The 11,955-nt window shown below is 43.0% G+C and overlaps 2 protein-coding genes across 2 annotated transcripts; both read left to right on the top strand.

Annotated features, from left to right (window-relative positions):
• Window positions 1-6,943: 6,943 nt before the first annotated feature.
• D7B24_000361 (uncharacterized protein) lies at window positions 6,944-7,843 on the top strand (the record flags this gene model as incomplete). The annotated part of the gene is made up of 1 exon (XM_028634619.1): window positions 6,944-7,843. One exon carries the CDS (start codon window positions 6,944-6,946, stop codon window positions 7,841-7,843), a length of 900 nt encoding a protein of 299 aa, XP_028492739.1.
• Window positions 7,844-8,480: 637 nt separating this feature from the next.
• D7B24_000360 (uncharacterized protein) lies at window positions 8,481-9,842 on the top strand (the record flags this gene model as incomplete). Its single annotated transcript, XM_028634618.1, has 3 exons — window positions 8,481-8,805; window positions 8,884-9,081; window positions 9,145-9,842. 3 exons carry the CDS (start codon window positions 8,481-8,483, stop codon window positions 9,840-9,842), a joined length of 1,221 nt encoding a protein of 406 aa, XP_028492738.1.
• Between the last annotated feature and the right edge of the window lie 2,113 nt (window positions 9,843-11,955).

The following is an 11,955-nucleotide window of genomic DNA, read 5'->3' as shown; positions in this document are numbered from 1 at the left end:
ACGAGGGTAGCGATAATCTATAGAGATATTATTAATAATATTATAAGACTTATATTACCTACCCTATGTATTCAGAGCTCTCAGGTATAGCTAAAGTAATAAATTAGGGTCTATATAAGTAGTGAAGCCCTCTTAATAATAATCTTTTATCTAATCTTTTTTAAATTATATATTCTTTAGAATTTTATAAAGGCTTTTACTATTTCTAAATATTTATAAGCCTTAGCTTAATAGACTTATCTAATAAATTCTATAATACTTATAAATAGTTTAATAAGTATTATTTATATTATAATAGTTAATATATAATAATAAAGGATTAAGTTCTTATCTTTATTATTTATAAAGATTATAATATTATTTAAAGATATAATTTACTTATAATCTAAGTATTAATTTAGAATATTTACTTTACTATTTTCCGATCTTTTATAATAGATAATAATAAAGTTAAATTCTAGAAGAAATTCTATTTATTTAATTTATTATTTATTAAGGTTTTTATTTATTATTAAGTATCTAAAGTAAAGTTCTTATAATTAATATAGACTTTAACTTTATATTTTATTCTAAAGAATTATATTCTCTATTCTTTTAAAGCTTTTATAAATATTATAAATTCTTTATTATAGATTTAATAATTAAATTCTAATTTATATAATTTCTTTAAAAAGGATATTATTAAATATAAATATTTTTACTTATTCTATTAACCGAGTTACCCTTATATATTAAAGTAAAAGGTATTAGTTTTAACTTCTATTAGTTTTTAAAGTTAATTATCCTAAAGATTAATCTACTAAATATACTATTAATAATTTATTATAATACGCTTTCTTAAATCCTATTCTAGATAAATTTAATATCCTAAATTATAAAGTTTATTAAAGGGTTAATAATCTTATTATATCTTTTTAAGAATTATTAATAAAAGTAAATAAAATTAAAGAATACTTTAATATCTTTAATATTTTATATATAAACTATTCTCTAATAATTATTACTTTAGATTTTTCTATTTATATTTCTCTTAGTATAATTATATATTTTAAAAAGTCTATTTCTTATATATAGAGCTTTATTTTCTTAGGTTCTATTAATAATTTATATTTATATAAATATTAAAGAATTAAGTAGATATATTTACTATATTCCTCTATTATCTTAGAGAAGATTAAGATATTATTAAAGTATATTATTATAAAGATATTAAAGAACTCTTATTCTATATTATTAGTTATATCCTAAAAAGTTATAAAAGTATACTTAATTTAAAAAGTATAATTAAGTATTTATAATATCCTTTTTATATTTAGAAAGCTATTTTCTATTCTTCTTTATCTTTTATATATATTAAATTATAAACTCTTTTAAAGTTAAGTATTATAAATTAATTAGCTTTTATTAATATAGTTTAAAGTTTTAATATTAAAGATAATTAATAATAGGTCTTAATAGTAATATTATTTAATTATTTATAATTAATATATAATTTCTCTTAATTATTTTCCTTTAATATAAAAAGGATTAAATATCTTATAAATAATATCGATACTTAAATATAACCTTTTCTAAGGTTTTCTTTAAAGTATTTATTAAATATACTTATTTATTATAAATTTAATCTATAGATTCTATTAAATTATAAGCTTTTACTTTCTTTAATTAGGATTTTATAATTATAATAAATATATTTTAATAGTACTATATTAACTTCTTCTTTAAAGATTTTCTTATACCTTTAATATTTTTTAAATATATTCTATAATCTATTTTATTATTCTTTTATAAACTCTTCTAGGGTTATCTCCTTTAAATTATCTTTATCTATAAAGGCTAATTAAAAGTCGCTTAAGAGACTATCTCTAGGTTATTCCTTAAAGGCTAACGTACTCTATTAGATATAATTAGCTATTTAGTTAATAAAAGGGTTTTATTCTCTAAATTATAAGATACTTAGGATAATTTATTTTCCTTTTATATTAACTCTATTAAAGGTTATATATATAGATTAATAAGAAATAAATACTTTAAGGGTTTTTATATCTACGATCCTTCCTCTATATAAGATTACTTATCTTTCTATTATATTTAGTTAATAAAGTTCCTCTTTATATTTCTAATTAATATAATTCTTATTTATATATTTTAAGTTTATATAATTACTATAAATATTATTATCTAATAATATACTTATTTATTTCCTTTTTATATTTATTCTTATATAAAAGTAGCTTATATTATAAATATATTTAATTAAATAGATTACCTTTATTTCTTTTCCTAAATTATTATCTTTATTTAACTAATATTTACCTTTTCTTAAAAGTAATAATATTATAAGTAACTATATTATATTTAACCTATTTAGGCTAAGGATTCTATTATTCTTATAGTATATTTAGAATAGTAATTTCTTAATATATTTTATATACTATAATCTTTAATCCTAAATCTTAGCTATATAGTATATTAAATATATATTATTATTATAATCTTCGTATTATATATTATAGGGAATAAGGATCTTATAACCCTTCTAGTAGGTGAAATAAAAGCTAAACTATATCGATATATATATTATTAGAAAGAGAAAAAGCAGGGCTATAGAATTATATAACTTTTCTAATATTTAATAGAGCTATTATATAATAATAAGCTATTAATATCTCTTATCTATTATTAGCTTAGCTTTTAAACTAAATAAAAACCGACTCTACTTCCCTATAAGTCCTAAGATAGTCTAAGCGCCCCGTCTAGGTAGTGATTTAGAGGGTTAGTCTATTAAATATAGATCTAATCCCCTAGACTTATTTTTTAGTTTTTAGATAATTAAATATATATATAGTTTTAGCTAAGCTCGTTACTTCCCCTTATATAGTAATTCTTATCTAATTTATACGTTTATAAGCACTAATAACGGATACCTTTCAGGACCGCCCTTACTTTTATTAGGTTCTTAATAAGCCTTCTTTAAAGCGATTCCTTAATTAAATAACCCTTTACCTACCTTCGATTCCTACGGAACCTTTACTATTCTATAGTAGAAGTTAAGGGCTACTAGAATCTTTAATCGGTTTCCTTATCTAACGCTTCCTTCCCGAGATATTATCACTTTAATCCTATCCTTCCTCTATTAACTATATCCTTTATTTCTCTATCTTATATTATAACCCTACCTCTTCGATTATTACCTAGTTATACCTTAGTATATACTAATAAGTAATAATACTATATAAGTAATAGAGAAGTATTATCTTTAATATATTATAGATCTTTATAGTACTTATAGTACTTAAACTTAGTTTATTTTTTATTACTTAGATAATAAGAATAATTTAGCTTTCTTTATAAATCGTTAATATTTCTAGTAATAGAATAAACGTATAATAAAGTTTAGTTCTTTGAAAATTAGGTAGGCTAGATATAATAACTAAGGAAGTAGGGTAGCTACGAGCTAACGACCCTGCGATCGGGAGATACGATAATATAAGAAGCGGACCTATTAAGTAGAGTATATAACGACTTACCTAAAGACGATAGTAAGCTAGGGGCTAGCTTATAAGATAATATATTATAATCCTAATATTATAGATTATTAATAACTAATAAATAAACTATTTAATATAAGTTTACTACTTAATAATAAAGATAGAATAAACGAGTATAAAAGGATAGATATTCTTATACTTATAGATATACTCTTTCTTATAATAGTAATTAATCTAAGTCTTACTTTATATTTATTATAACGAGTATATAATACCTTATAATACTATATCGTCTTAGAGGTATAACCTAAGCTTCTACTAATAGTAACCCTAACCCCCTCTAATAGTATTCCCCCTTTAGAAGCTACTAAGTCGTAATACTAGACTACTCGCTAGATTAAACTACTCGCTATATATCTACGTTAAATCTAGAGATACTATAGATCTATATAGCGCTCTAAATACTAAGGTATAGGTCTTACTTAATAGCTTAGAGAGTAAGTAATAATTAGCTTTTATAAGAAATAAGTAATATATTAGGTAATTAAGAATAATATATTAGAAGATAGATAGTTATAATTTCGTAGTTAGGTAGCCTACTTACTTATCTAGCCTACTTACTTATTATATATAATATAGTTTATTAATAATAGAATAATATCCTTATAATTATAGGATTTATTAATTCTTTAATTTAAATATTATAATAATAAGAAAAATACTTTAAATTAATAAATTAAAATAATAGATAAGTTTAGATTAAAGAGAACTTATAAATAATAAGTAATAGAGGGCTAAAGAGGGAAAATTAGAAATAAGCTATAATAAAACGCTAAAAATTAATAAATAGGGCCTCCTTTTTATTTACGAAAACTAGCTAAGTAGTAATAAGAGAGGGGCTCCGCTATAGACTTATAAGCGTAATATATAGTAACGAGGAGAAAGCTCCGGAGTAAGGCTATTCCTACTAACTCCTAGGGACTAGGAGTCCTAAAGGGGAGGGGGTATATTAGGACCCCTATAGAGCTAGTAAGGGGCTACTAAGCTAGGGGGCTAGCTAGGGGGTTAGGGTCTTAAGAGAACGTATATATAGGCTACGGAGGGCCCCCCTAAGCTACGGAGGGGCAGATTATAGATATTTTCCTATCCTATACCTATATTCCAACTACCTTTAGACCCTGTAGACGACCCCTTCACTCTGCTCTAAATAACGCTCTGACAGTTTCACGACCATTCCAATATAAAAGCATAGTAAGCCATCTACCTTAGGGATTGGGGTGAGACCTCGTTATCCTCCCTCGTGCGGTCCTCGTGAAAGCCACGTGAACAGACCATGAGAACAGTCATGCCCGTCACCACACTACGTCTCCATAGAGGTCAGGTATGGGGCAGCAATAACAGACTTAAGGCACGGAATCGGTGGAAACAAACATCCAGCCGACGTTCGGGCAGAAGGGAACGGAGTCGAACCCAGCGCAGTGCACAGACCAGCTCTCCGCACGCTTGTTCATATAGACTCCAGGTACAGCGATCCTCGCGCTTCCAGAGTCCGGCTCTACGGCTGGTCGGCGAGCCGCAGCCAGATTCGGCGCGGCGAAAACTCAAGAATCTGAGGTAGTCTTCGAGTTGACCTCAAACAAGCATGGCTCCCCCAGCGCTCATCCCAAACCACGTTAGCCCGAGGAATGAGACGCTGAGAAGCTCCTGGACGTCCCATGACACCACAGCCTACAACTCCAGTCACGGAGCTTCGAAAGAGCTCTTTGTCGGAGTCGGGCTGGCTGCCGACGAAGTTTCTATCAGATGCATGGTGAAAACCAAACGCTCGGGGCCTTGTACGCCCTAAAGCGGCGTCACGTATGTCTTGGTCTTCAATGGATCTAAGCTGAAGAGGGGATCTGCAGAAAAGCCTAACGCTTGATGTAGGAGGGATTTGTCTGACATGTTGCAACGGCAGTCGCAGTGAGGCAGTCTCCCAGCGCTGTGGCAGCATTGGGTAGCGATTGGCAATCCATGTGACACCCGAAAACAGAAGATCACCGTTTCTCCGTTCATTCAGCTGCTGCAGAAAGGGTGAATGCTGTGGCCATCAGGTGGGGTGGCGCCTTATTGCCAGTAGTCTCAGACGCTGGGTTCCCGATGTTGTAGTGCCGGCGTGCTTTGAATACTGCCAGAACAGACAAGCTTGCAACGATCTCACTGAAGAAACACTACAAGGCGTCATGATACATTGGAGATCTTCACTTATCTGGGATGGTCTGAGTATACAGTGACTTAGCAAAACATTCTTGTGTTGGACGTATCACCAATTCTCAGGGTCTGTGGATTCTGCTGCCCTTTTCACCACGTTCTGGTGAGTTTCAAATCACTCATTTCATGCCCTTTCTTCGGCAGTCAGTCTTGTACGTCGGTTCCCGGGAGGACTTTCCGCCGACTCTGATTTCTGACCAGAATGAGTGATCGGTGTTCATGAGAATGAGGGATGCTACGTCCCGAGGTAACTCGATAAGGAAACCCCCACAAATTTCGCTCAATCATCATTATGATCCGTATATCAAAGAGCTTTCTATTCCATGGGTTGTTTCGTGTTCTATTTCTGAATGTGCCTCGTTTGGATATGAGCCTGACTTGCCTCCTTTTAGTACGATCAACTACTTGACGTATATACTCTTAAAGCTCAAGATAATATGGTATTAGGACGTATTGTTTCTTCTGCCAATCGACCCCTTCCAAGTCCTCCGTACCATGGTAGAATGTCACGATATTACAGCGGCGCCGACCCTCGCCTGAATAAAAGCCCGACACGTCAAACCCAGCAAGGTCACATCCTAGGCACAGCCCCTGATGCACCCAAAGATCGCCCGCCGATCCTCAGATCCACCACGGAACAGCATCAGATAATTGCCCTTCTCGGCCGACGGAAGCTGTCAAAAGAGATTGTGAAACCTCACCGACCAAGAATAAGACTCCTTGCCCCAAGGAAAAACCGGTCATTAGGTAGGGCGCTCCCCGGCTCCGTGGTCCTATGCCGGCAAAGATCACCTGCGGCACGGGTGCACGAGATTGACGAACGCCATACCGGCAAGACACCGGGCGGGACGCTCGGGACATCTTCATCTATACGAATCTCTATCCGCCAATTGCGGCACGCTTGGGGTACCGGACGAGTCCCCGGCAACATGGGAGGCAGGTCGTGGAACCAACATGGTACGGGTTGATATTGCATGGAAGCTCAATGGCAGGCTCTACAAGTGATGCAGTGCACCGTGAATAGAGTGGTTTCGCAGTCAGTCATCATTTTCGTTGGCACATGTGTTCCAAAGGAACGCTGTCTTGAAAACAGTCACGGTCTCACAGCAGGGTATTTAATGCTAACGTCCCAGATCATAGTCTAGATTCAAAGCAGAGCCTTGTTTTCAACCAAGTCCCCCAAGTGCCACAACATTGTCAAAATGTCCATGATGTCTGCTTTCAGCCGTTTCCTCTTCCCTGCATTGTTACTCCATGCTCCCCTCGCTGCAGCCCACAGCCGCGTCGCCAACATTATCATAAACGGCACGTCCTACGAAGGGTTCAACGCTAAACAACCGACCAACCCACCCGTACTCGTAGCCTGGAACACGACCGTCTCCGACGACGGCTGGGTCAACTACGAGTCCTACGCCCACCCCGACATCATCTGCCACCGCGACGCCGTGCCGGCGCGCGGCCACGCGCCCGTCGAGGCCGGCTCCACGCTCTCGGTCCAGTGGCAGGGCTACCCCGAGTCGCACAAGGGGCCCGTGCTGACGTACCTCGCGCCGTGCCACGGATTCTGCGAGGACGTCGACAAGACGGCGCTCGAATTCTTCCTCATCGGAGCGCGGGGGCTCGTTGACCCGGACGGCGTGGCAGGGCCGTACCCTAGCGCGCCGGGCATCTGGGCGAGCGACGAGTTCATCCAGAACAATGCGTCGTGGGTCGTCCGGATTCCCGAGACGGTGAGGCCGGGCCATTACGTGCTCCGCCAGGAGCTCGTGGCGCTGCACTATGCGCGGATCGACGGGCTTGGGACACAGCATTATCCGCAGTGCGTCAACCTCGAGATCATCGGGGAGGGAGACGAGGTGCCTGAGGGGACTCCGGCCGTGGAGCTCTACGGGAAAACCGATCCGGGGCTGGTGTACGATGTGTCCAAGGAGCCGCTGTCTGCTTACTTGATTCCGGGGCCGACGTTGTGGAGCGGAGCGGAGGCTGAGGTCCAGCAGACGATGCCGGTCATTACGGGCACTGCAGAGGCGATCCCGGGTGGCGAAGATGTTGCGCCAGGCCCTATCGCTAGGGCTGAGCCGACTGATGCGTGTGTGCAGTGACATGGGTGGCTTGCTCTTGATTGTCTGGCAATCTGATCTAGGCAGCCTTCTCGATCCCCTCGATAATTCAACATATCCCACGCGTGTTGATCGTGGTGATAGCAATGTGCAGAGGTGGCAGCGCAACAGATGACGTTTCTCAATTTTGATCGCCGAAACTTGAAATCTACGTGTATTTACCTTCTTGGACCTTTGAAACTAGACCCCGCACTCAAACTTATCAGGGTAGTATCCAGAACTGATTATTATATCGCCGTTGTTAAGCCTAGCATTCTACCAGCATAAACATCATGGCAGCATGGAAAGCCTTTGAATGGCCGCTGCGTTACGGCCGATCTTACCGCCATCAAGCTTAGCCCCCTGACCACAGGTCGACGTCACCACCCACAGATACTCCTCTACAAGGGCGCGAACGACGAAGCTATCATGGGCACCCTGTGCTTGCCAAATGTGACCGTTGCCTGCCCGCTTACTATTCAATAGCCTCGCTGCTTTGAAATCGAACAAACATCAAAGGGCGGCATTGACGAGCTCGCCATACCACACCAATATCTACCGCAGGACTATATCTTAACCCCGCGACAGCCACTGGCATCGTACAGATGCCTCGTCTGCATAACCTCACAAGCACAGCATCATGGATGCACCCATAATTCCTTACAAGATCAATGTCCCGGACGCCAAGGTCGAGGCCCTCAAAGCAACGCTCGGCCAGACCACGTACCCAGACCCAGCGCCCGTCCTCGAAGACTGGGAATACGGTGCCCCCCGCGCCGCCGTAACGCGGCTGGCCAAATACTGGCGCGACGGTTTCGACTGGCGCGCCCGAGAGGCCGAGCTGAACAAACTGCCGCATTTCAAGACGGTCGTGGCCGTCGACGGCTTTGGCGACATTGGCGTGCGTTTCGTGTACCAGGAGAGTCAAGCCCAGGATGCGATCCCCTTGCTTTTCTGCCACGGATGTGAGTTTCTGTTCACCACCAAGCAACCTTGCTCGTCGTCTGGACTTGAGAGGTGCATTGAATCTGACTACCCAACAGGGCCCGGCAGCTTTATTGAGGTGGTCAAGATCCTGCCTCTGTTGACGAGCGCCGACGCCGATGTTTCCTTCCACGTTGTCGCGCCATCGTTGCCGAACTTTGGGTTCTCCGACGGCGTCGGCAAGCCGGGGTTCGGGCTCGCGCAGTACGCGGAAGCCATGCACAGGATCATGTTGAAGCTCGGCTACGACCAATACGGTCGGTCTCACCTTGGAGATGGCGGAACTATGGCAGTGAAGACAGTTACTGACAGCCCAGCAGTGACGCAAGGCGGCGATTGGGGGTTCGGCATCACGCGCATGGTGGGCAGGCAGTATCCCGAGCACTGTCTCGCGTCGCATCTCAACCACGTCTATTGCAAGCCGCCCGAGTTGCTGAAGAACCCGCTTCTCTACCTCCAGAGCCAGCTACCGAGTTCAGCTTTAGACCTCGAGCGCAAGGCTAGGACGGACTGGTTCCTCGACCAGGGCTCGGCGTATAACATGATGCACTCGACGCGGCCCTCAACATTGGGGTTCGCGTTGGCTGATTCGCCGATCAGCCTCTTGGCATGGATCTACGAAAAACTGGTCGAATGGACGGACGCGTACGATTGGAGCGACGATGAGGTGTTGACGTGGGTCGGACTGTACTGGTTCTCGACGGCCGGGCCGGACGCCAGCACGCGGATCTACAAGGAGGCGCAGGGACGACAGGTGAAGAACAAGGAGGCGCATCTCGAATACGCGCCCGAGGTGAAGCTGGGGATGAGCATGGTTCCCAAGGACCTGATGCTGTTTCCGAGCTCGTGGCAGCGAACACTAGGGCCGGTCGTATTTGAGCGGTGGCATACCGAAGGCGGGCACTTTGCGGCATGGGAGAGGCCTGAACTGCTCGTTGAAGATATTACGACCATGTTTGGCGAGGGGGGCGGAGCGAGTGACGTGGCGCGGAAGATCGTGAAAGAAAGGAGGACATAAAGTCGATGTTTGATCCACAGCTCGCTGGTCCATACGAGGGCTGCCATGATGGGCGCATGGAAGGAGCTCCTTGTGCAGGTCAAATGAATGCAGTGGACCATATCGACCGTGCCCGTTGTAGAAGAGTCAGGCCCCCGGCCCGACAGTCGAGCACCAGATCTGCGATACAAGGCTGTGTGTATCTGGGTCCCGTGGAGATCTCATGGCAGACCCTCCTTGTATACCCAATATACTGGATCCTACCTTTCTTGCTGGAGCCGCACTGCGTGTTGCCGAAACGCAAACGACTCTCGTAGCTGTGCATCGTCATGTGGCCTGACGGTCGAGTCAGTAGCCTATACCAAGCCACCAGGCAAGCGCAAACATGACCCAGCATGGCATGGATGATCAGCGCTATCTGCACCACCGAAAGAGGCAAGTTTGGAGGGCGAACAGCCACCCAAGCATGCACAGCTAAACGCTGCGATTGTCCGGGCGTTCACAAGAGCAAACACATCCGTTCGCCTCCGTCTGACATGTGCCAACACCAAGGGCCGCCTCTAAAAGGGGAATTCAGTGGTTCCAGTAAAGCGGTGACAAATCCGACAGCTTGGCGAGGCTAGACATGAGAAGGGCTTTTTTCACGAGTTTTGCCTGTCAAGCGTCGTCTCGCAATCTTTGCTCCCCTCTCGTTATGCGCCGAGGACTTGGCTCAGGGCACACCGAGACGTTGGCGTCATTTCGGGCGGCTCCCCCAACAGGCGGCTTGGACACTACGCAGAGCGGCGTGACACGGCGCACCCGTCGTGCCGACGGACACGACGGGATGGCCTGTCAGGCTGGGCGGCGGCGCGGCGTTTGAGGTTGGTAGTGCATGACGAGGAGGGGTTTGTCGCCGATGGATGGGCGAGCAGGCGGCGGCATTGCAGGGAGTCTGTTGGTGAAGGATGATCGAAGCCGAGCAAAGTCAGGAAGGGACAGAACGACATGTTAGGGTTACACAGGGCGCAAGTATGTCTTGGGTCGCTTCGTCCAGGCAACATTCCTTTTGTGTTGGCGCCGAAAAGTCCTTCATCCGACAATGCCCAGGGGAGCAAGGGGTCGGTCTCGGCAGCGACGCATGCGATGGTTGTCGTTTGCAAGCATGACCAGTGTGTGTAACGGGCGTTTAGCTTGGAGAGTGGAAGGACTGATCAGATGAGGGCTGGGCTGGACCCGGGTCGACTGTCTCGGCACTCGGAATGGTCGTTGCAATGCCGAAAGATGCTTCAATGGGACGCTGAGAGCACGAGCACAGACTTCGGTAGCCAGTGGCAGAGCGTGGTGGGAATCGTCGAACGGTCCATCGAAAATGGAGTCTTGCACCACGTCTTGAGAGGTGCTGATCTTCGGCACTGTAGATAGACGGATGGATGGATGATGGAATGGGATGGAGGCACGGACGGAGGAGGGCAGAGGAGGGTGGAGGAGGGCGGAGGAGGGCAGAGGAGGGCAGAGGAGGGTGGAGGAGGGCGGAGGAGGGCAGAGGCAAGAGAGGGCATGTGGAGGACGAAGTGTGGAGCGAGCCGTGAAATTGGGTTGCCCTGGTGTGCTGGATTTGCCTTGGCGGCCCTGCTGGCGCCCCTCTTGGCGAGGCCAGGGCATGGTTTGTCCCACAGGGCGTCTTCCAGGGGACCGCCGCCAAGAAGCAAGCCCTGTAGACTTTCCTCTCACAGCGCGCCTCTGATCACTGTGCCCGGGCCACCAGGCGGCCATTGAGGTGCGCCCAGAGGCAGAGGAAGAACCCCTCCTGACGGGCGTGGGAAGGTCTCTGGCGGGCTGTGCTGCCTGGGCATCTTGGGGCTTCCTCGGCTGCGTCATCCAGATGCTGGCCAAGTCGACTGCCCAGCACTTTAGTTGAACCGCCCAAGACCTCAAGAACCAAGCAACGCCGCTCGTGCAAGTCGTGGGCTTGTCGTCGGCGTTTCCTCTTTCTTCCCTCTTTCTCGTCCTACTTATCATCTCAACCGTCCCGGAGCATCCACGCGGGATAGATGGATTCAACATATCCTTCGACCCCCCGCCCGCTGTGTGCAGCAGAGCCTGGAGCACCACTACTCTGACAGACGCCCATGACGATACGATACCTAGATAC

This window comes from Verticillium nonalfalfae (assembly GCF_003724135.2).
Source record: "Verticillium nonalfalfae strain VnAa140/NRRL 66861 chromosome Unknown scaffold_100, whole genome shotgun sequence".
Classification (NCBI taxonomy): domain Eukaryota; kingdom Fungi; phylum Ascomycota; class Sordariomycetes; order Glomerellales; family Plectosphaerellaceae; genus Verticillium; species Verticillium nonalfalfae.
Note: the sequence above shows the minus strand (reverse complement) of the source record. Positions and strands in the feature narration are given on the sequence as shown.